Below are 24,718 nucleotides of genomic sequence, written 5' to 3' on the forward strand. Positions count from 1 at the left end.
CTTGTTCCCAAAGGGGAAGGACAAGGGCAAAGAAATCTCCAGAGGCATGACCAACAAAGCTGCAATACAAGGCTAATTTGTGAGGGGGCCCGAGGATGGCCTCATGGAAAACGCTACCATAAATGGGCATGTTTGCCTCAATCTCAGCCCTCACACAGAAAAGTAAGGATAACAAATCCATAACAAATACCTTGTATGGAATAACACGTCTAATTCAGACATGATAATAAGATACACAGTGTTTACGAGCCCTAGAAGCTTCTTGAGGAAGGCCCGGCTAGTTCACGTTTTGGACTCTTGGGATGGCAGCCCACCTAATCTAGTCATCGGGCCAACTAGATGACCCCACCACAGGGGACAAACAGTGCATTTTATTTTAAATTTGCAAAAAGTCAGTTTATGTTTTCTTCAAAGAGATGATAAGCACTTGCCTTACTGGACACATCTGGTCCCATCAGAAACCTGATTCCAACAGAGTTTTTGTTCATGGTAAAGAAAAAAGATGGCGGGGTCAGGGGTGTAGAATTAGACAGACACAGGAATGGGATCCACCACTTGTTAGCTGTGAGACACTGGGCAAATTACTTAACCTCTCTGAGCCTCAGCTACCTTGTATACTAAACAGGCATCATAATGACTCCCTTAAAAGGTTGTTGCAATGATTAAATGAGATCAATTAAGTCAAACGCTGCTACAGTGCATGGCACGTAAGTGCTCTGTCAATGGTAGTTTATCTCAATGCGAAAGCACCAAGGAAAGACTGCATTTCCTTCCATGGATCTTCAATATCCTATTTCACACACTGCTATCTAATGACTTTCAGTTCTGCTTCTTTAAGCTCCTTCTCTGTATAAAATGGCCACTTTGCAATTTAATCTATCTATTCTTAATACTGTAGTAAATGCTCCCTTTCTTGGGGTTTCTAAATATTTACTTTTACTTCTTGATAAGTATGGCTTTGAATGGTGCCTTTCCTCAAGCAGCCAAATCCCCACCAGCTCTCAGTGCAGAGAGAGAACATACAACAGGCAGTAGCCACTTTCTCTCACTTTGCCCACTTAGTAGGACATGAGAGTAACATGTGTACTGGATGCTCTGCAGGAAATCCCAGCCCAATCTTAGCTAATGCACCTGCAGACTGTGTAAGCAAATGTGGACTCTGGCACCCTTCTGAGTATTTGAGGCCCTTGGGGTCAACCTGGATGAGATTTTTAAAAATCTGGAGGGGGGTGTGTGTCTGGAAGAAAATCAAGCTGTAATAAATAAACTGGATCATAACCAGCTTATCACTCAAGTGTTATCAGCAGGCATCCTCTAGAGTGAGGAAAAAACACTCCCCTTTCTGCCCATGTGTTTTTAACTGATATAATTAACAGAACTAAGCAAGCTCCACTGGAAGCCATACTTTGCCTGCCTATGTGATAGGAAGTAACTTTTCAGTGAAGCTCAGCTGCACCCTTTTTGTGGCCAGAATAAAAGAAGCCTGGCTGTTCAAGCCAGACCTCTGTGATTTCTAAGGGAGCACATGTCTCAGATTTGCCTCATAACAAGAATCATCTGGGACTCATATAGATAGGGAACAGTTTTTCTGAAGATTCTAGTGTAACCGAAGTTGGGCCCGGGCATTATTTTTAATAAGTACCCCCAAGGTGGTACTTATCATTGGTTACCTTGGGAGATGCTGGTTTGGGGGAAATCTAGGATGATGGGGCAGAGAGAAATGAAAATTGTGAACCCCCAGCCCCATAGTCCTTAAGAAGAGGTCAACAGATGCTCCTCACTGCTCCCCAGCCCCTGTAGGATGTCTTCTAGGATCCTTAAACCCTCTACTCAATTTCCCTTCCCCCACCAGGACCACATACTTACAGATCTCCAACTTGGGGGAGAGCGGAGAAGAAACCGGATGGAGAGCTCCTATCTGGCACACGTCCCAGGCAGGGGCGTCCAAACCTTCTCGCTCGCCTGGGACGCCTCTCTTTATAGACACGGAGCTGCTCGTGGGAGGGAAAGGGGAGGCGGTGGAGGGGGCGGAGTGGGTGTGAGTCTCGCGCTGCTCCCTCCGCAGCGCCACCTGCAGGGTCCGAAAAGCGCGGCTTTGGTCCAGGCCTCGCGCGCACCTGTCGCGGCGCCCGTAGAGGGGCGCACCCAGGCGGCGGCGCAGGGGGGAGCGGGGGGCCGCAGGGCTCCCGGGAAAGGCGCAGCGGGCAGAAGCGTTCGGGGCCAGTGTCTGACCCGGGTTCTGGGACAGTCACCGAGACTCCGGGTCCCTAAAGAAAGGGGTTGAGCGGCCGGCGTCTATAGGGGATGCTTGAGAATTTCTCCCTTGAGTCAGCTCTAGCCTCACGGGCTTTAACCGCTTCCTCCGCGTGGCGGGAACTGTGGGGGGCCCGAGTTGACACCTCCTCTCCCCGCTCGCCATTTTTCTTCATCCCCCACTACCTGGAAAGGGCCTGGCCGTGCTGCGTGAAGGGTGGGGAAAGGGGATTTTTTGAACTTTGCAAAGTACAAGGCAAGACCCCCCAACTCTGCTGGGAATTGTGCAGAAAGGGGAAGTTTTTACTTTTCCCAACTTGGCATCCCCACCTCCACCCACAAGCAAAAAAAAAAAAAGAGGCCCAATTGTTGTGACTTCAGGTCCTGGTGTGCCATTCGCTGGCTGTGTGACCTCAGGCAAGTCATTTCCCTTCTCTGAGCCTCAGTGTCCGAAGCTGAAAAGTGTGTGTGTGTGTGTGTGTGTGTGTGTGTGTGTTTGTGTATAATTACGTAATTTGCAAGGTGCATGTCAGGATCCAAACAGAATGTGGGTGCCAGGCGCTCTTGAAAGTTCTCTTCACCTGCTCCTCCCCGCCCGAAGAAATTCTTTAAAATGAAGCTGCCTGAAAGTTTTCTCTCTCTCCCTCCCTCTTAGTACCACTCCCTTACCCCGTGTCCGCCCCACCCCCTCCTGTGTGTCTGACACCGTGTCTCTCCATCACCGTTTCTGTCTTGTTCTGCCTTTTTTCTCTCTCTATGTCTCCGTCACTCTGCCCACCGCTGTCTCTTTCTGTCTCTCTGTCTCACTCTGTCTCTGGTCTCTGTGTCTCTGGCTCCAGATCTCCCTCCCTCTCTCGCTCTCTCCATCTCTCTCCATCTCTCTCCACTCTGTCACATGCACGCACACAGGCCATAAAAGGAAGCCGCGGCGGTGGGCTGGCCCCGCGCCAGGCCGGGGACCTGCGGGCAGCCGGGCGCTCCGCTCCCCGCCTGGCCCGGCTCCGAGGTTCCCGGCCGGTCCTCCCTACCCGGGCGGGCGGGAGACAACCCAAAAAGGGCAGGCTCAGGCTCCTTCCTGCAGGAATTCCCAGCGCCGCATACCAGCCCGGGGCTGCCGCTCCCCCTGACTAAATATGGTGCCGAGCGGTCTCCCGGCGCCCCGCGGAGGTTGAGGGGGTGGCATCCGAGACCAGCGGGGTGGGAAGGGGACCCTTCTGCTCCCGGCAGAGCCAGAAGGGGGCAGCCCCCAGTCCCCCGTGGGTCCCAGCTGCTTCCAGCCAGAGGGTTTACAGACAGGGTTAAAGATGTTGGAAGACCCTTACCAGGCTCTGTGCTTGGCACTCGCCCCAGTCTTATCCAACAAACCCTCCCCCAGCCACGAGGCCGGGTGATGGTGGGGCCTTTATTAATACCCCCATTTTGCAGGTGAGAAAACTGAGGCCCTGGAGGAGTGAAGGGATTTGCCTGAGCCCTCACTGGGTCCAGAGCCCACTGTTGCTATGATTCACTTCCAAGAGAGACCTTAAGGGGAAATGCCCAGGACAATTAGCCTTGAGGCTAAAGACTCCTCTCTGAGGTTAGATAACTAAGTTTGAATCTGCCAGTGCCATTTTCTAGCTATTTGGCCCTGTGCCTCAGTTTCCCTACCTGTAAAATGGGAGGAACATCAGTCACTTCTTCACTTCCCAGCTGTTTGTAAACAGTCCTTGAGATGATCCATGTAAAATGAACACAGTACACTGCTTCATGTTAGCTGCTATTATTCAAAACAAACATGAAACCAAGCAGAGTTGCACCAGGCCTGGGGGACGTCATAATGGTGAGGGCCTGTCCTGCCCTCTGTTTCCTGCAGGCTACCAGTCTCCTCTGTAGAGTTCTGCATCTCAGACCCTCTCGGTCCCTTCATCCCTCCAACATCTTGCCTGCTTTTCACCCCTGAAAACACGCAGGCCCAGCTCTCTACCCAACAATGGGCCTAAGTCAGAGTCAAAAACAGCCAGCATTCAGTTGGCTGGGACGTTAGGGGTTAAGTTCTTCAGAAAGTGATGAATGCACTGCTTCCCCACGTGCCTTTTAATGTCTGCACTGTAAAAGGAGTGGAAATCGTCTCTGCGTTAGTACAGAGCTGATGTGGAGCAGAGAATAGGAAGGGGGAAAAACTGAAGTTGATCATCCCCTTCCCATCCTGGAAAGATAACCCAGAGCAGGCCATCAGTCTTAACTTGCTGGCCTCAGAGTAAAAACAGGCACTTTTCTGGAGGCGTTAACGATATTCCAAAGGGGTGCATTTGATTCTTTAAAGAATTTGGTAACTTTTAAAAGAAAATAGTTATAATAAATTATCAATAAATGAAGGCTTTATAACAGACACTGAATTGTACTACATTATCGAACCTAATCCTTATAACAACCCTATAAAGTACTTAAACTTTTTTTTCCCATTTTGCTGTGGAGAAACCAGGTTCGGTGAGTAAAATAATCAGCCAATTTAGCACAGCTAGTTAATGGTAGAGCAGGGATCCCAACCCTGCCTTTGTGATGGAGTCTAGGGTAAGTAGGTGAGAAGTCTGAGGTTTTTAACTCATGATCTGCTAAGCACCAGCCAGGCAGCCACAGGACTGTCAGTGAACCTCTCTGAACCTGTGTTTTCTCAAAGCACAGATGGTCAGAATCTTTGCCTCAACATGGAAAGTGTTTCATACCCTTCTGGTATACTCTAGAAGTACTTAGGGACAGTGTGTGCACATAATAGTCATTCAATAAATATCTGTCCAATGCAGAAGCTCAGATGTTTGAATCTTCAAAATCAGATGCCTCCATTTTATTTCTCATGGCTCAAAAAGCCAGTTAAAGATAGAGGGGGAAAGTTACCTTCAAAAAACATTACTGTGGGGCTTCCCTGGTGGCGCAGTGGTTGAGAGTCCGCCTGCTGATGCAGGGGACACGGGTTCGTGCCCTGGTCTGCGAAGATCCCACATGCCGTGGAGCAGCTAGGCCCGTGAGCCATGGCCGCTGAGCCTGCGCGTCCCGAGCCTGTGCTCCGCAACGGGAGAGGCCACAACAGTGAGAGGCCCGCGTACCACAAAAAAAAAAACAAAAAAAACAAAAAAACATTACTGTGACTGACTGTCAAGTAAGTTTCCCTGGCATGTCTTCTGTGAGGCGCTGGGTACTGGGAGTTTCCATGAACTCATGGAACAAGATAGCAGTGGGGAAATTCCACTCTCAGAGTCTTTTTTTTTTTTAAATCAAATAGCTTTGATTTTGCTACTAGGTTCAAAAACTTCCAAAGTATGATTCCCTCCAGTTTCTAATAACATCAAAAACTGGGGGGGTTCCCTGGTGGCGCAGTGGTTGAGAGTCCGCCTGCCGATGCAGGGGACACGGGTTCGTGCCCCAGTCCGGGAAGATCCCACATGCCACGGAGTGGCTAGGCCCATGAGCCATGCCCGCTGAGCCTGCGTGTCCGGAGCCTGTGCTTCGCAACGGGAGAGGCCACAGCAGTGAGAGGCCTGCGTACTGCAAAAATAAAAAAACTGGGTCCAAGCATGGCTTGTCCTTCACAATTATGCATGTCCTTCACAATTACTAAAAGTGCATCAGCACTCGAGTCATCCAGCTCAAGATCTGCACAGGACTCTGCCTCCTTGCGAATAAAGGGCCATCTTTCCCGACCACAAGCACGGTTCTGCTCCAACTCTCCTGTGCAGAAGCACTTGGTTTCACTCATCATAGTCCCCACGTTTCTCCAGGCTCAAGACTGAATCACACAGTAACTTGCAGTGCTCTTTCCTTTATCACCAGTTTCCAGCTCTGGTGTCTTGGTAACTCCGGATTCTCTATCAGGAAAGTCCTAAAATTCTCAATAAAAATAGTTTTATAGTTTCTTACAGAAGTAAACATATTCTTACCATATGACCCAGCAAGTCACACTCCTTGGGATTTACTCAAATGAGCTGAAAACCTATGTCTGTACTAAAACCTGTACAGTTATTTAGAGCAGCTTTCTTCATTAATTGCCAAGACTTGGAAGCAACCAAGACGTTCTTCTAAGTAAGTGAATGGATAAACTGTGGTACATTCAGATGACAGAATATTACTCAGCACTAAAAAGAAATGGGCTATCAAGCCATGAGCAGACATGGAGGAAACAAAAGCATATTACTAAGTGAAGAAAAACAATATGAAAAGGCCACACACTGTATGAATCCAACTATATGACATTCTGGAAAAGGCAAAACTATGGAGACAGTAAACAGATCAGTGGTTGCCAGGAGCTAGAGGAGAAAGGAGCGATGAATAGAGCACAGAAAATTTTTAGGGCAGTGAAACTACTGATACTGTAATGGTGGGTGGATACGTCACTATACATTTGTTCAAACCCATAGGCTGTACAGCACCAAGAGTGAACCCTGAGGTCAACTACAGACTTTGAGTAATAATGATGGGTCAATGTAGGTTCACTGATTGTAACAAATGTACCACTTTCGGGGGTCATGTGAGTGTGTGGGGACAGAGAGTATGTGAGAACTCTGTACTTCACACTCAATTTTGCTGTGAACCTAAAACTGCTTTAAAAAATTGTCTATTTTTTTAAGATAATTTTACCTCACTTTCATTTAAACAAAAATTAATGAAGACCAACAATCCTTGCAGAATGGTTGTTACAAAAATGAAATGCCAAGTGGCTGGGAAGCATTGCCCTAAATGCCTTTAAAGGCATATTTTCACAAAATGTTAATCATTCATGTACACTTGGCTTCAGGTTAAAAGAACACATCAAATTTTACATAATCATACAGGCATGTGAGTCATATATAAATGTGTTCTTGCACATAATTATAAAGCTATTAGTTTATTCTAAGCAAGCATATAAGCTATGCTTAAATTTATCATCTTCAAACGCCACCTCTGCTCTTGCTGGGTTTTTACATTGCCAAAGTTTCAAATGTCTACTTTTCCTAAATCCCTCTTCAGGTCCAATTCCCATCCTATTTTTGTATAAGTTTTCTCCTGAAACTTCTCCTGGAGTTTGGAGCATGTCTGGAGGATAACTTCTCCCAACAACCTCATGAAAACCACCAGCAATGATGTACTAATTTAATTTATGAGTTCGTGAGAAGAGTTTGATGGGTCCTCTGTGTTTATTTTTGTCTTTTCCTTCCTTGAATTTAAATGTCTCAGCTCAGGAACCTATTTAAACTACTAGAACATATGGGAATTCCCTGGCGGTCCAGTGGTTAGGACTCGGAGCTTTCACTGCCAGGGCCCGGGTTCAATCCCTGGTCAGGGAACTAAGATCCCACAAGGCATGTGGCATGGCCAAAAAAAAAAACTACTACTAATTGCACTTTTTCAAGCCATATGTGGCCCCACAGATTATGATACTGTCCCCTCAGAGAATAACACCACCAGCCCCTACCACTTCCACCCTATGAAGAATAACTGTCCCGGGGTGATATGGCTGATGCCAAGTACCCTCAACCTTACTATGCACCCTCCAACAACTAGGTTCCTGGAGATCCCGAATGAAGGCCTAGGGAGCCATCGCCAAGCCTTCTTCTGGTTCCAGTGGACACCTCTTGATGACAGAACAGTCAGAGGAAAGCCCTTTGCACAAAGGTGAGTTGCTTAAATTTTTTTTTGTTTTTTATTAAATGATACACTGAAAGTATAAAAGTTGCCTAGGTACAAACCAGTTATAGAATAATGCATACAAATGTGCTATAGACTACATGTGACAATTCTGTTTAGCTTCTATTTTGATGATTTTGTATCAGTATCCAAAATGACAAACTCCAGCATTTTTTCTTAACCCAGTCCTGCATGATTGCAATTCCTGAGGTAAACAGTGTCCACTACCAACAGCCCTGCATGTAAACTAAATCCTCTGAGAATAATTCAGATATTTATACTCCCCATACAATACAATGGAATTCATAACTGTAATCAGGTACTATAGATTTCATTTAAAAAATGGAAATGAGCCCTTATAATACTTCTACATCTGTATATGTAATTTTAGCCCACCAATAGGGCCTCTCAAAATCCTTTGACTTGTAAAGTATTGTTTAAGGCAATTTTTTAAATAATTTTCTGCATTCAGATAAAAGTTCTTGGTTAATCTGTAAGGACTGAACCCTGACTAGCACCAAAAATAAAATCAAGTTTCAATAATTTCCAAAAGCAGCACAGAATCTATACCCTGAAAAGAACGCCAATTCTGTCAACTACAGCGCTTATCACCTTCCCTGTGGAAAATGTTTAAGCTAAATGTTGTCAGTGTACAGGCGCCCATGCAGTTTTGTTCTGAATACACCTTATGATTTGTGCCAATCAGGTGTCTACTATAATAGTTTGTTGTTTTCAGTGAAATCAGTCTGAAGACTCCACATTATAAAAATGTCAATGAATATCAAAGTAGCATTTTAGAGATGGCACTATAAGAGCTCTTACTATTTTTCTACCCCAAGAATAAAAATCGACATTTAATAAGACACTCAGAGCCCATACAAGTAAGGGTTGGCCCTTTCATAGCTCATCTTGTAATTGCACAACTGAAGGCCACATGGAGGTTAAACAATGCCATCTTTTAAAAGGTACTTTCTGGTATTTCTCATAAAGCCTGTCTCTTCATGTTTATTCCACATTCTTCACGTAATAAACTCTTGGTTTACTTACAGCAGAATTAAAAGAATTATTCCCCCCCACACACCTTTTAATTAAATCTTCTAGGAGAAACCAAACTGTCTAAGTAAAGAAAAAGTACGTCGTTACCAAGTTTCAACATTCAAATTTAGGTAGTAATTCAGATACTTAAACCTAATTATAAATGGTTATCTGAAAAATAGCTAGCTCCACCCCCGAAAACAATCAAACTTTATAGGAATTATAGTTTTTTCTGGTTTTGGTGTTCTTTTAAATTTTTTTTTTTTAAAACATGAATGAATTTTCCTATAAATCCACATAATTCCAGCCTGAAGGAAATTTCATTAATGTGCCATGGTAAAGAACAGAGCAGGGAATTCCCTGGCAGTCCAGTAGTCAGGACTCAGTGCTTTCACTGCGGGGGCCTGGGCTCAGTCTCTGGTTGGGGTACTAAGATCCTGGAAGCCATGTGGTGCAAACAAAGAACAGAGCGTATGGCTATAAAGACCTGATTTTTTTTTAGAAGAATTTATAGGGAACTAAAAAACCCTTTCATTTCTCAAAACTTTAGGGGCCTTTAAAATCTTCCTAAAAACAACACATTTTCTTTCAAGTCAAATCTGGTAAGCTAGATGACAGAGTTAGCTTTTATTCACAAATGCAGTAAAACACAAGGGGCTAAAGGTTTTGCAGAAACTCACATTTCCACAAAGTACAAATATTAGTGATGAATTCTGGTAACATTAGAAGGATAAATAAGTTATTTAATGCATACAAGTTTATAAAAAATGCCCCACATGGAAATGTCATCTCTTCATTGCGGGAGAAGTGTGCAGGTTTTCGGTGTTAGTGCTCCTCTCCTGCTCCTTCTGTAGGTGGTCCTCTGCAATGAACAGAAGCAAAGGTCAGTACTCATCCCAAGTAAAAATGGGCAGCAGGTAGACTTATCTACATACATTATAGGATGTTATATATTTAATATTGTGTGAGTTCTTTAGATGGCTTAGGACAATAAAAGGGTTTTTTATTAAAAACCCTATTGAAGAAATCAGAAATGTTTAGTACTAGGGACTCACTCCAATTTTTCACAAGTGTTTCCTATTTTTTTGTAAGTGAATAGAGTACACCCTGGAGTAAACCCATGGGCAAGTACTTACAAACTTACACTGTATGTAAGGAATGGAATTCACAAGAAAGGACTGTGTATTCAATTAGTATTTTGAGGGATGCCAAAGCTCAACTAAAAAGAAAAACAACAAAAAACAAAAAACTTTTCTTCAAATAGAAATCCTCCCAGCAGCACCCTCTTGCGGCAAGAAGAAAACTAGCATGGTTTACAACTTCCTACCAAAATCAGAAAACCCCCCCGAGAAATTGTAGAAAATGTTCTTCAGCCCAAAACAAGAAAGTTCCATGCAGGTTCAGAGGAGCCCAGAGCCTCTGTGACCACACACTGTGCTCCAGAATAGTAAAGAAAGGGCCCTAGCTATGTCTGCTCCATTTCTTTTGTCCTGGGGGAGAGGGGAGCAGGCAGAAGCATTCTCGATTAAAAGAACCTAAAGAGACTTAACATCCAATGCGACAAAAATGCAACGCACAGGGACTTCCCTGGTGGTCCAGTGGTTAAGAATCCACCTTCCAATGCTGGGGACATGGGTTTGATCCCTGGTCAGGGAACTAAGATCCCAACCAGGGAACTAAGATCCCACATGCCATGGGGCAACTAAGCCTGCGTGCCACAACTAGAGAGCCCACGCACCACAATGAAGACCCAGCGCAGCCAAAAAAAAAAAAAAAAAAAAAAATGTGATGCACAAACTAAATTCCTAAGAAAACATGAACCCCCCCAACCCTAACCCCCAATTCCCCAAACACTCTTTACAAGTAAAAAAACAAAACCTTTTTAATGACCATTTTGATAACAGGAGACAAAAAAATACAAATTTAGACAAGTTGTTAGAAATATGCAATTGTAGCACCAAAAATGCACACTAGATTTGCTAATTCTGAGGACAAGTTGCTGTACACACAGTCGTGCTAGTCCAGAGCAGCCCCTCATCCTCAGAGGCAGTGCAGAGTGCTAACACTACCACAGGTCTGGAAAATTCATCCCCCTCAGTGTTAGGCAACTTTGCTGGAAGAACAAGATCAACAATATCCTTAAGGCAAAACCATTTTAGGTTTTCTAGAGAACTGTTATAAAAGAGTTAAGTATGTCACTCATGTACTTCATAGATGTGCAATAATGTTGAGCTGATAATGATTTTCTCTATTATAAAATATCTGGGCTTTTATTTATAGCAAAAACTACCTTGCTTTCAATATTACAAGCACTAATATCAGCAGCATTAATGAACTGGCTACCATTTCAAAGGTGAGTGTGCCTGTTATATAAACCCTCTTCATTTTTTTTTTGTACTCTGAAAGCTTTAATAAAAGAAGTGCTTTCATAATGGCAGGCTTTGGACTTATCTTCAAATAAAAGAGAATTTAATTTTAGTGTTTTATATTTCAGCTGGATGACTTTGTGTAGATAGAAGGTATATAATCTGAAGAATAATTATTTTAATACCTTTATAACGTCTCGATGTTGTCAAATAAAACTTATGTATCTTTCACACAATAAGTTGGAGTTGAGAAAGTAAATGGAATGCCTAAATGCCTAAATGTGTTACTGAAACATAATGCAATTTGGGGCTAACAATTCTTCACAATTCATTGCACGAGGTTCCTGTTGTGTCAGTAACATTTTTGATGATCAAGAAAAATAATTTGCAATATCACTGTTCTCCTATTAGTGCACTCATTCTCCTTTCTGAGTCTTCCACAGAATAGGTACCCAAAGCTTTGTTGACTTGAACTCGAATCTTTGATGTCTCTGGCACTTTATACAGACAGGAGCCAAGGTAACCCAAGGACTCTTGCATCCTCTCTAGCACACCCTGCCCCCACCCACCCAACTGGAACTAAAAATACCAACGTCATGGGTTTGCTGTGTTAACATGTGTTAATGTGTACAATATCCACTGGTGACAATTAAAGAGAAACTGGCATTATCATATATTCTTGGCAAGCATGTAAAGTGGTAAAGCCTTTTTGGAGGGGAATTAAACAATATCTACTACATTTTTTAATATGCATATATTTTGAACCAGCAATTCTACTTCTAGGCATCCACATAAGAAAAATACTAATGCTACCCTGCAATACTGTAAAAGCAAAAAATTTAAAACATACAAAAGTAGGACTTCCCTGGTGGTGCTGTGGTTAACAATCCACATGCCAACGCAGGGGACACGGGTTCAATCCCTGGTCCGGGAAGATCCCACATGCCACGGAGCAACTAAGCCTGTGCTCCACAATCACTGAAGCCTGAGAGCTCTAGGGCCCGCGTGCTGCAACTACTGAGCCCACGTGCTGCAATTACTGAAGCCCACACGCCTATAGCCCGTGCTCTGCAACGAGAAACCACCACAGTGAGAAGCCCGCACACCACAACTAAGAGTAGCCCCCGCTCACCACAACTAGAGAAAGCCCATGCGCATCAACGAAGACCCAATGCAGCCAAAAAAAAAAAAAAAAAAAAATACAGAAGTAGATCAGTAAAGAGTGATTAGCAATAGTACTATGGAATACTACAGAAAGAACGAGGTAGAAGCAGATCTACATAAATTGATAAAACAAGTGAAAAAAGCAAACTGTAGGATAATATGTACAGGAACAGTGCATATAAATTTAAATATGTAGAAATGACTCCTGAAGGACACCCACCAAGCTGCTAACAGCACTACCTTCTGTGGAGGGGAGGGAAATCAAGGCGTTAGGGAGAGGCAAGGAGGGAGGAGGTTAGAGGGAATTTCACATTATACTACTGATGTTTAGACATTTACTCTTGTACCGTGTGTTTTGTTTTGTTTTTTAAGTTCTTGCCAAATAGTAGGCAATAATGACAGTTCCTTACCAATACTTGAAAAAGGAACTAAGAAAACTTCTCCATATTCTTTAAGTGGAAAGTGTACAGGAATGGCAATCAAGGGTGTTGATTCTGCTAAAAATGATCAGCTACAGGCTTTAGATGAGTCAATGAGCCTCTCAGTCTTGGTTTTCTCAACTAAAATAAGAAGACGGGAATGATTTCTTTTCCAGTGTTCCATGGACTTAGAATTCTAAGATATATAGAAGGATAACTCCTAGTAAAGTCAGAACTAACCTTCAAGAGATCACCCTGATTCACAAATATTTTGCTTTCAGATCTTAAGAGACAGAGTAAGTATTTAACATGATCAATATATTTTTTTAAATATTCGCAATTATCTCAAAAGGCAATTAAATACTTTCTTTTTTTAAAATTTATTTTTTATTTATTTGTTTTTGGCTGTGTTGGGTCCTCGTTGCTGTTCACGGGCTTTCTCTAGTTGCAGCGAGCAGGGGCTGCTCTTCATTGAGGTGCACAGGCTTCTCACTGTGGTGGCTTCTCTTGTTGCAGAGCACGGGCTCTAGGCACGCAGGCTTCAGTAGTTGTGACACGTGGGCTCAGTACTTGTGGCTCGCAAGCTCTAGAGTGCAGGCTCAGTAGTTGTGCTGCATGGGCTTAATTGCTCTGCGGCATGTGGGATCTTCCCGGACCAGGGCTCGAACCTGTGTCCCCTGCATTGGCAGGTGGATTCTTAACCACTGCGCCACCAGGGAAGCCCAACATGATCAATATTGCTCATGGCAGTTCAGGAAAACTGCAAAAGACAATTTGCACTTTAGATGTTTCTTAAAAGTTTACTTCAACAGTCAAGATTTATATTTGTTCTGGGAATTCCCTGGCAGTCCAGTGGTTAGGACTCCACGCTTTCACTGCCAAGGGTGCAGGTTAAAAAAAAAAAGATTTATATTTGTTCTGATAATCAGCTGCCTGAGCCCCACCTATGACTATCCTTAAAAAGAGAGACCAACTCTCAACCACAGTTGGAAACACTGAGCTATAAACCATTCAATTTAGATTATCAAACTGAGGTTCTACTGCTGATATAATCAAAACAACTGAAACCTCATTGGAAGAGTGAGCATTCTTAAAAGAAATATGAGCTGTTCTCCTAAGAATTTATTTATAGATAACTACAACACTACCACAAAGAGTATTCCCCCCACCCCCTCAAAAAAAAGGAATCCTGAAAATGCAAAGGACAACACATAGACCTCTGACTGCTCTATCTATATTCAGCAATCTTGCCTTTTTTCAGTCTTAGAGGGGAAAAAATTGATAATGTGATAAAAAGCTCCTTCTTCAGTACGCTAAGGATCTAAGCTACTCCAAAGAGTACAAAATCTATGTGAAAATCAAGTTTTTCAACACTTCTTTATAGAAATTATATCTAAGAATTTTGTCTAGTCATCTCCCCACACCTCACAAGATTCTCCTTCTGAAAAGCATTGTTTTTTTGAGGATAAATAACACGGGCTAACTATATTGGATATAAATGGAATTAAACTTTGACTCAAAATCTTAGGAAAAACTGTTCCAAAGATAAAAACAGATAGGAAGAAAACATACTTGCTGATAGCTAAATGATAAGTCTCAGAAAACTCATACCCATTTGCTTTCTTCCATTAGGTTGTCTGCCAAGATTTGGGTTTGTAGGCTGAAGTGAAGACCCTTTCAGAAATGTATTTTGGATGTCATCCTTAGTTCCATGCAAGAAATGAGCTAAAATTCCATATAAAAGAGGTCTATAGCAGGAAGAAAATCAAAATCAATTCAATTTAAATAAATAGGAAAAGCTTAAAAATATCTACTCTTTAAAAGGTAGCCTCTGACACGAAAATAGCCAAGTAATTCACCAGACTTAAAAGAAAAAAGATGCATTATTTATTATCCAAATTGCAAACTTGTTCATGCCTTTTCAAATTTAAGTGTACCATTTAACTCTAAAGACAATTTTAAAATCCAGAGAAAACACTAACAAGTTAAACCTCACCTAAGATGAAATACAATTTCAATCAATGCACAGGAATCAGCTTTTTTTTTTTTAAACTCCGAAGTCCAGTATAAGATTTCCCACTACCTAACATGGTCTGATACAAAACAACTATTCAATATATATTTATTGGATTAATAAATCCTTGCCTGGGTTCAAATCCTGGCCCTGCCACTTGACCTCAGCAAGATTCTTAACGTCCCCAGCCTCATAAATGTTTCTTCCTCTATAAATGAGGATAAGCATAGTCTCTACCTCATAGGGCAGTTATGGACAAAATGAGTTAATAAATATCAAGTGCTTAGAACCATACCTGGCACATATTAAATGGTATATAAATGCAAGCTATACAGGAGTCGGGCAAGAACTAGTATTTTTAAAGCTACTTTACAGTTTACAAAACACTCTTCTCTCTCTTCATTTTATCTTTACCTTGTGATATCATCATCTCCAATTTATAAATGAGAAAACCACAGCTCACTGAGGATTTGCTAGAGATTGCTTAGATAGTCAACAAACTTTACACTTGAACCCCAAGTCCCATATTCTCTTCCTTACAGCATGCTGCCTGGAGATTTACATTAGTGCCCTTGCACCAATGCAGGCTGCTCTGATGACAATAAAGAGTGGTTTTCCCTTGTTTCCAATATCACAGTTGAAAATATCAATTTAATGGATTGTCTTTTTGAGATAATCTATCTACTTATTAGCAGGTGTGATGGTTCAAAGTATGACATCCTTTCCCTTCAAAAGGTGGAGTCTAACTGCTCTCCTCTTGAGTGTGAGCTGAACTCACTTCTCAGGAACTGAGTAAGGCATTAAGTGACAGCACTTGCAACTTTAGAGTCTAGGTCATAAACGGCATTGCGGCCTCCTCCTTGCCTTCTCTCTTGGTCATTCTCCCTAGGGTAAGTCAGTTGCCATGTCATGAGGACACTCAAGCTGTCCCATGGAAAGGTTCATGTAGTGAAGAACTGAGGCCTCCGACAAGCAGCCATGTGAATGTGCCACATGGAAATGGATCCTCCAGCTCCAGCCAAGCCTTCAGATGACTGTATCTCCGGTCAACATCTTAACTGCAATCTCATGAGTGAGACCAGCCACAGAAGCCACGCCCAGATTCCTCTCTACTGATAATAAATGTCTGTTGTTTTAAACCACCAACTTCTGGGGTAATCTGTTATACAGCAATAAATAACCAACTACACACAAAAGCAATTTTTCCATACCACAAAGAAACCAAGAGAGTGAGTTTCTCTATTTAATAAGATGCCTCAGCTCTTATAAAAGCTTCATACAGGAATATAAAATAGGTCTCTTCGTCTACTTTAAACCATTGTTTCCCAAAGTGTTAACTGGTCAAAGAAGATTTTTAAATTAAAAAAATTCTGTTTTCCAAATTTACAATAAAATTTACTTAAGATTTAAAATTTTTAAGACATATTAGAAAATATAAAACTACCACATTTAACCTGCAGCTTCATGAATATTAAGATTTCTTTTTTCAAAAATCCTACTTAATGTTTTTAAAGTACAGCTTCACAATGCCTTATTTGCAATTCTGAAAAACAAAAACTCTGAAAACTAATTTTCTTCATAAATTTGGCACAAACTCATTTGGTGGCATGGCTTGACCTAATATAAGGTTATTATACACTTTATCTACTTTTTGTGAAAATTCTTAAGTTTCACTGAAAAATATTAATGTGACTATTAATGCTACTTCAGACTTCCACTGGAGCCTACACCATATATGGACCACATTACTTTTTGAAATCTGAAAACTTTTCAATGGAAATGCTTTAAAGCAACATTTGCTTTCAGAAAGCAAACTATTGGCAGCGTGACGTGAGTTAGAAAAGAAAGTGACTGGAGAGAAACGGGACAGACGCCTCCTGAACTGCACGGCACAGGTCGTGAGGACAGACAGGCGCTACTGCACAGGCCAAATTGATGAGACTCGCAAAATGACTGGTGGAGAAGTAAGGAGCCGGAAGTGCAAGTGAGCTCTCAGGTGAAGACCTGAATGGCTGTATGAGGAAGCTATGAGGGGGGCTTGAAGAGATGAAAATAATGGACTTGATTTTTGGACACACAGAGTTTGAGATGCCAGCAGAAATGTGGGCCCGTAATTCACGAGCGCTGTAAGATTTACAGCAGAGTCACCAGCATGGAGACATCATTAAAGACTCAAGACTACATAGAAAAGTGGGCAGGGGGACAAGAGGAAAAGAAAGTTAAGGACAAAACTTGGGGGAGAGTGCCCACAATTTAAAGGAACCTTAAAGGAGCCAATGAAGAAACTGTGACGACCATTAGGGAGACAGAAAAACCAAGACAGTAAAGGGTCATAAAAGACAAATGACAAGAAGTGTTTTAAGGAAGAGTTGTCAATATTACAAAACACTGCAGAAACTCAGGTAAAGCTGAGCTTCTCAAATTGGAAATAGATATATATCCACTCTTAGTGCTAGGGGCCTGGTACAAAGTACAGGTGGCATATGATCCCAGAACACTAATTTTACACAAAGATTTGAGGGAGAGTTCAATTTAATTGGCATGTCATTTAAAACATTTTAATGGTAAAAATAATTATATCATGAAGTAGAATGAAAAAATTCAATAAACCTTTTAGAAAGAGAAAACATGAGACTTCAAAGAAATTTCTTACTAGGGGAAAGGTGCTTTGATCTATGTTCCCAGGCCTCCTAGGTACAATTTTTTCTGCCATTCAGGGATCCTCTAGAAAAAGTTTAAGAAACACTAAAGTAGGAAAAAAACTAAGAAACTACTAGAAAGTGGTCACTCTTTTTCAAGAGCATAGTTTCAGTACAAATGGTGAGGGGAGAACTTAAAATGCAGAGAAGGCAAAAGAGGGGGTAATAACAAAATGAAAACAGGGGGTTGATCTTCACTAAGTTCAGTGACAAAAAGGAGTTAAGAGGTTTTTTTGGAGAGGAGAGATTTGAGTACATTCCCAAGTTGAAGTGAAGGAAGCAGTGAGGAGGAAGAGTTAAATGTGAGGAAGAAAACAATTGATAGAGCAAAGCCTCAGGTAAAAAACAAAAGGATGGATGAAGAAGCCAAGAGACGTGACCCTTAGGATAAAGCAGGGGTGCTCAGTCCTCTGAAACCACAGGCATTTAGCACCTACACACAGCTGCACACCGTAGACGTGTGCTAGGTACACACTGGGCCCAAATAAATACCTCCTGAATTAAAATGAAATAAAACCACTGCTATGCAATTATGACTCCAATACAACAGTATCTGAAAACTTATTTTTTAAAAAACTTCTTACATTGTATTATCCTTTGATTCTTCAAATGCATTTAGTTCACGGATGAGAAACTGTCTGTCCAATGGAACTATGGGTTGACCAGATTCTGGGGGGAAAATCATAAAACACTGAGTCTTTATTAATGTAAAAAGTAAATAGGATTTTGATAAAAACCACACTTACGAGGTATACACATTTTTCAGATTTTAGAAGAATGATGGCACACGCCAAGACAGATGCAACTGTATGTGATTTTATGACTTTCAGAATAGCTACTTTGTTAAATGCATATTTTAATACACTTTAACATAAATTTATTTTTTAAATCCCCCAATTTTGAGTTGGGAAAATATTGTTTCTATATACTAGACTTCAGAAGTCCTATTTTCTAAGAAGCCTGTAAATTAAATACATGACAGTGCTGATATCCATTTGGCGGCAATAAATCTAAAAGTACAATAAACACTAATATGAAGTGCTGGCAAGGACACAGGGCAACTGGAACCCTCATACTCTGCCGGTAGGAGAACAAAATGTTGCATCCACTTATAAAGGTAAGCATACACTTACCACACACAACCCAGCAATCCCACTCTTAGCTCTTTACCCAAGAGACATGAAAACAACGTTCGGCCAAACTTGTAAATTAATGTTTTATAGCAGCTTGACTCATAATTGCCAAAAACTAGAAGCAACTCAAATGTCTATCAACTGATAATAGATAAATCAATACAACCATACAATGGAATGCTATTCGGAGGGGAAAAACAACAGCATGGTCTCAAATGTGTTATGCTGAGTGAAAGGAAAAAGATTCAAAATGCTACATCCTGCATGGTTTCACTTATATGATGTTCTGGAAAAGGCAAATGATAGGTACAGAAAACAACAGATCAGAGGTTGCTAGGGGTTTGAGGGTAGGAGAAGAGGTTGTCTACAAAGGGACACAGGGAATTTTCTGAGGTGATGGAAACGTTCTATATCGTGATTGTGATTGTGGTGGTAGTTACACAACTGTATGAATTTGGTAAAATCCATAGAACTATATACTAAAAATGGTAAAGAATCTTATATGTTAATTTTACCTCATTTTTTGTTTTAAAAAGCCAAGACACTGTAGAAACTTGACTATGTCATTATATTCCATTCTAGGTAAGCACAAGTCCAAGACATCTAATTGATGATATTTTCATATTCTTCTTTTCTGATTATTAATGTATTATATAGCCATCTATAACAAACTGAAGAAAGTGAAGATACTGATATTGAAGATCCTTAAACCAATAAAGATCATCAGTCTTTATTCAGTTAAGGTATTAACATTCAGTTAACATTAAATAAAAGATCTAGAATATTAACAAAAGATCTATCGAATGGAAAGTTCCAGCATCACAAATAAGGAATCCATTCTCTCCTCCAAAATCCACTTCATGATCTCTTTTCTTTGATGAGGCATATCTCCAAGGCACCAAACACTCTTAAAGCACAGATTACACCTTGAACAAGGGAATCAAGTTATGTACATGCAAGGTGTTTTTGATCATCCTCCCAACCTCATCTCCCCCAGCCCAGAGGCAATGCTGATCCTGACTATTGTGCATATTCTTCCAGTTCTTTTGCTTTCTTAAGAAATAAAATTGAACAGATAAGATAAATTTCTTTTTAACTGTTGACTCCCTCCCCCCAATACCATTTCTCTCCCTCCCATCACTAGAATGAGTTTGGAGTTTACCTTCCTAATCCTTTTCTTTTTTTTTTCTTTTTTTTAATTGAAGTATAGTTGACCTCTTTTTTCTTTTTTTATTTAAGTATAGTTGGTTCACAATATTATATTATATTAGTTTCAGGTGTACAACACAGTTATTTGAAATTTCTATAGATTATCTAATCCTTTTTAGATATCATGCTTTCACATACATTTGTATACAGTGCCTGATCAATACATGGTAGCAATATTTTGAGGCTTTATCTCCCAATGTTTTATATTTTTTAATAAAGAATATATATTAAATCTGTGTGTGTATATTTTTAAAGCATATACATAGAAAAAAGACGGACAGCACATAGGGTAAAATGTAAAGAATTGTTTATTCTCAATACCAGTAAACAAGTATTTATTGTCAGTGCCAGGAATTATGGATGATTTTTCAAAGTATGCACCTAGTTTAAGTGTTTATTGAGTTATTTTCCCCTATAATACAATAAACCTCACAAGCACTTGTTCAAGCTATGGAAAGAGCCCATGGGAGGTTTTATGTTCCAGGCATGTCCCAGATGATACTGTTTGGTAATGGAATTAGATTTCTAGGCTAAACACTTTCTGAGAATTGGGAGAAGGGAAGAGGCAGATTTCATATCAGGTAACTAACAATAAATAACCTCTTACCTGCTATGAGGACAGATGCTGTATACTTATATTTGTTGAATTCCAAATACTCCCGAATTAATTCATTAATTAGAAGGTTTTCATGAGACAATAATGGTCGAGGTTCACTTTCATCATCAAGAGCACTGAAAACTTCAGCTCGAATCCTTGCTTTTAAATGCCCTAATACTCCTCTTTTTTCCAAGGTGTCCTTTAAAACTGTTAAATATAAAATATTAATGCTTCAGTTACAGAAGGAATTTTGTCATTCTTAGCCAAACTCTGAAGAAAAATGCTTAAAAGGTAAATGGCATAACATGCACTTTCAACCTATACTCTATGACAAACTGAACAATCATCACATTAGCTACCACAAGCCACATTTGTAATAAAAAATAAAGTTCCTGAGTTGCGATGATTTACTATTTTAATATATTTAAGCAAATGCAAATTTATCCTTCCAACATCATCACTGTCAGAGGCTACAGACTGATACACATTCTTTAGTGAAGAAGAAAAGGGGGAGAGAAATATACTTAGCTTACTGGGATCTGAACTTATCTCCCAGTGTCTCATATCTTTTCAAGAATGGTTGTCACTGCAGACAGGTTCTGTATGTCACTAAAACCCTCTGGTCCAGAAAGTAGATGATTAAAGATAACAAGTACACTCCAAAAAGGAAGGACTATGTCGTGCCCTTTGTATAAAAACTGATACCCAGAACCCTTGGGAAATGGCCCATTCTGAACAAAACGGTGGGCTTTTGTTCTGGGGGGTTTGTTTTTTAAAGGCAATTATGAGTTAATTCCTTAAAACAGTAAGATTTTGAAATTGTAAGCCTACTTAGAAATCTAACATGTAACTTTATCAATGTCATCTCAAGGAATCAGGGATATATATGCTGAACGTAATCTAACTTCTTGATAAGCAAGGGTCATTACTACAAATATCAGTAGTTATGATAATGAGATTTAGCTATAAATACTAATATGGATAGGGCTGAATTGGCATCATCCCTTGCAGTGGTCTGGAACCTTTTTATTTTTTCTCTCACATTGTCCTTAATAGCTAAATAACAACTCCAGAGAATTAACACATTTCACCCATAGTGCCTAGAATAGAGAGCTGTCTAGAGGCATTATAATACTGTGCTGTATACTATTGGTGTAATAAATATAGTTTAATACTGTATTATGCTATAAATAAGTACACCCCAATAATGACAATTCAGAAAGGGAGCCCAGGGACTTCCCTGGCGGCGCAGTGGTTAAGAATCCGCCTGCCAACACACGGGACACGGGTTCGAGTCCTGGTCCGGGAAGATCCCACAGGCCACGGCGCAACTAAGCCCATGTGCCACAACTACTGAGCCTGCACTCTAGAGTCCGCAAGCCACAAGTACTGAAGCCCATGCGCCTAGAGCCCATGCTCCGCAACAAGAGAAGCCACCGCAATGAGAAGTCCCCGCACTGCAACGAAGAGTAGCCCCCGCTCGCAGCAACTAGAGAAAGCCCGCGTGCAGCAACGAAGACCCAATGCAGCCAAAAATAAAATAAAATAAAAGGAGCCCAGGGAGTGTATCCAAGTAGGCATGGACATGAAATTTTTTTAAGCTTTGATAAACAACAAAAACCTGAGTCAGGTTTTGTTGATTAAAGAGATACAATCTGGACTAGACTTTAACCTTTCTTGGCCCTTATATTTAGATTCATCCCCTCAACCTTTTTTGCAGGTGTGTTAAGAGTAGTTATCACCCAGTCAGACTGTGCAACAGGCCCATAAAAGGCAGGTACAGCTTTATTATGTTGGGATCATAACTGAACCCCTGTTCTCCAATTCCATCTTTAGAAATTAGACGGAGAGATTTTTTCCCCCCAATTACTCTGTATTTGCACACAGCACAGCCTTGAACTCAGCAAAGAAATGAGAATTAATGAAGCTGGAGTTAGGAAACCCAGCATGCCTCATCACTACCTCAGCGGTAGATCACTAACTCCTGTCTCACTTGTCTTCTCCAACATGAGTTCTATGTCTCAGAGGTAGAACCAAGTAAGGTGGAAAAATGTGAGGGGAAAGTGCTTTAAAAAGGTGAAAGCCCATATAAGATCATTGATTGGCAAGCATTTTCAATGGGTTTCTCTTGAACACTAAGTATATTCAGAGCTGACAAATGCAGGAAAAGCATAAAGGGCTCCCTACATCTGTGTAGGCCATCCCTTGTCTAGAGAGTTCTAGGGTTCTATTATCATGGTTATTAAAACACTGTACCATGACAATTTCTTTGGAAAGGGCTTCTTAACCTGGTTTATATTCCAAAGTATCTTTAAATCCTCAGAAGTTGCATGCAATAGTACAGGTGATATGTGTTTCCTGGGGAGAGAGTTCACCAATTCATGTCAAGTCTGTCCTTGTGGATAGAGGTATGCCTTTTTAATGATTGTTCATCAGTCATGGGCCGCAAATATACATTTAGATCAATAATTCCTGAATCATATTCTCAAATCATACTCTCCCCACCAAATCTCTAAGAATCACTGATTTAGAGCCTAAATTCCCTGAAAAATGGAACTGGTTTTACTAGGCAGGCAGCAGTATCACTCAGTAACTAAGACCTGCAGGCCTGGTGCAGCATCTCTAGGTTCTCACTCTGCCTCTTTATAGCTAAATTACTTTAGTCGATCTATTTCACCTCTCAGCGCCTCAATTTCCTAATCTACGAAATGGGCATAAGGTTCATACACAGAATAAATTAGATAACACAGGGGCTGGGCTGTGCCTGACACATAAAGCTCTATGACCAATAACTATAATTACTATTACTTGTTTGGACATTTGCGTCAAAACTAACGGTGTACAAATGTTCTCAGCTTAAGGGCTCGAACCTTTGTGGAACTTTTCCTAAAACACAGGAGAATGGCCAAGCCAGACACCGTTCTACCTCCACTTTTTCCCCATGGAAAATCGCGACCCACCTCGCAGGTGGTTGTAAGGACGCAATGAGATAAGCAAGCAAATGGTTTAGGATTGTGCGGAACACCAACAATAGTGGTTTAGACATTGGAATCATCAGCCCGGAGGAAAAGGCCCGGCCCACGGCCTCGCCTCCGTCGAGGTCCAGAAGGATGCGCCAGAGCCCCAAGGTGCAGAACTATAGACCTCTCAGGTACCTGGGGGTCCTGGGACTCCTCCTCCAGCTCAAAGCCGGTTTAAACATTGTCCCTATGCAACCACATCCCCTCAGGGCCCCCGCGCGGCGGCCGCCACGCCCTCTGGACGCTCCGCAGGCCCTGACGCCACAGAACGACCCGCGAAAAGGCTGACTAGTGTTCCGCGCACCCTCATTTCGTCCCATCCTTTTCACAGGCTGAAGGCCTACAAAGTTCAGCCATTCGCACTCACCCGCCTTCAGCTCAGCAACAGTCGCCATTTTTCAACGGCCCACACGGGCACGCCTAGGCCGTGCGCACGCGCAGCTCCGCCCCGCCCCGCGGCGTGGCCTGTAGCCAACAGGCTCGCCGCTCTCGCCGCGCCTAGTCCCGCCCCTCTTCGTTTACGTTCTCCGTGGTTGGATGGGGTGACGGTCCAGAGAGACCCCACCAATCAGCGAGTGCACTAGGCGGGCCCTGCTGAGGGAGGAGGGAGGGTAAGCCCGGGCTGAGGCAGGTTGGAACCCTACCAGGAGTCTTGCTGGCACCGTAGGGCTTAACTTTAGCCTTCATAATTTGCCCACTGCTCACCTCAGCAGCCTCAAGTACTAATTGTTAATAGTTACCAGGTATTAAACTTGAGAATGCATCAGAATCACCTGGAGAACTTGTTAAAACCGATTTCTGGGCCCCACCCCTGGAGTTTCTGATTCAGTAAATCTGGGGTGAGGTCCGAGAATTCCATTCTAACAAGTTACTAAATGATGCTGATGCTGCTGATCTTGGGGATAACACCTTGAGAACCAGTGTATTAAGGGCTTACTATGAATGAGCCTGACACTCTTATAAGTGCTTTACATGCGTTGACATTGATTTCTCTATTACTACTACGTTTCACAAAGGAGGAAACAGTGTTTGAAGACTGCAGAGGCGTAACCAAGATCACCAGCAAATGGTGGAGGTGAGATTTGAATCCAGACCTCTTGCTCTTCAAAGCCTGTTTTCTCCACTGGCGCTTAATACTGGGCAGTGCACATAAGGAATCCAAGAGCTATTTGTG

At 41.6% G+C, this 24,718-nt stretch overlaps 2 protein-coding genes across 10 annotated transcripts in view; both read right to left on the reverse strand.

Moving 5' to 3' along the window:
* MYH11 (myosin heavy chain 11) overlaps positions 1-1,966 on the reverse strand; it is a 127,741-nt gene extending 125,775 nt beyond the window's left edge. For all 6 annotated transcript variants that reach the window (XM_060122539.1, XM_060122538.1, XM_060122543.1 and 3 more), the window contains exon 1: positions 1,867-1,966. The gene's annotated coding sequence lies outside the window, so the exon portion shown is untranslated. The remainder of the gene's footprint in view (positions 1-1,866) is intronic.
* A 7,559-nt stretch (positions 1,967-9,525) lies between these two features.
* CEP20 (centrosomal protein 20) lies at positions 9,526-24,000 on the reverse strand. Of its 4 annotated transcripts, none has more exons than XM_060123921.1 (5): positions 23,912-24,000; positions 20,534-20,731; positions 18,169-18,253; positions 14,483-14,619; positions 9,526-9,784 (listed from the first exon to the last, which is right to left on the reverse strand). In XM_060123921.1, exons 1-5 carry the CDS (start codon positions 23,937-23,939, stop codon positions 9,708-9,710), a joined length of 525 nt encoding a protein of 174 aa, XP_059979904.1. In that variant the 5' UTR covers positions 23,940-24,000; the 3' UTR covers positions 9,526-9,707. The 4 variants fall into 4 exon arrangements, 3 of the variants coding, with proteins under 3 accessions (XP_059979904.1, XP_059979903.1, XP_059979905.1); XM_060123920.1 differs by having other exon boundaries at positions 23,849-23,963; XR_009535505.1 differs by lacking the exons at positions 18,169-18,253; positions 20,534-20,731; positions 23,912-24,000 and adding an exon at positions 13,112-13,154.
* Positions 24,001-24,718: the final 718 nt, after the last annotated feature.

The sequence above is a fragment of the Lagenorhynchus albirostris genome, chromosome 15, assembly GCF_949774975.1.
Source record: "Lagenorhynchus albirostris chromosome 15, mLagAlb1.1, whole genome shotgun sequence".
NCBI lineage: Eukaryota > Metazoa > Chordata > Mammalia > Artiodactyla > Delphinidae > Lagenorhynchus > Lagenorhynchus albirostris.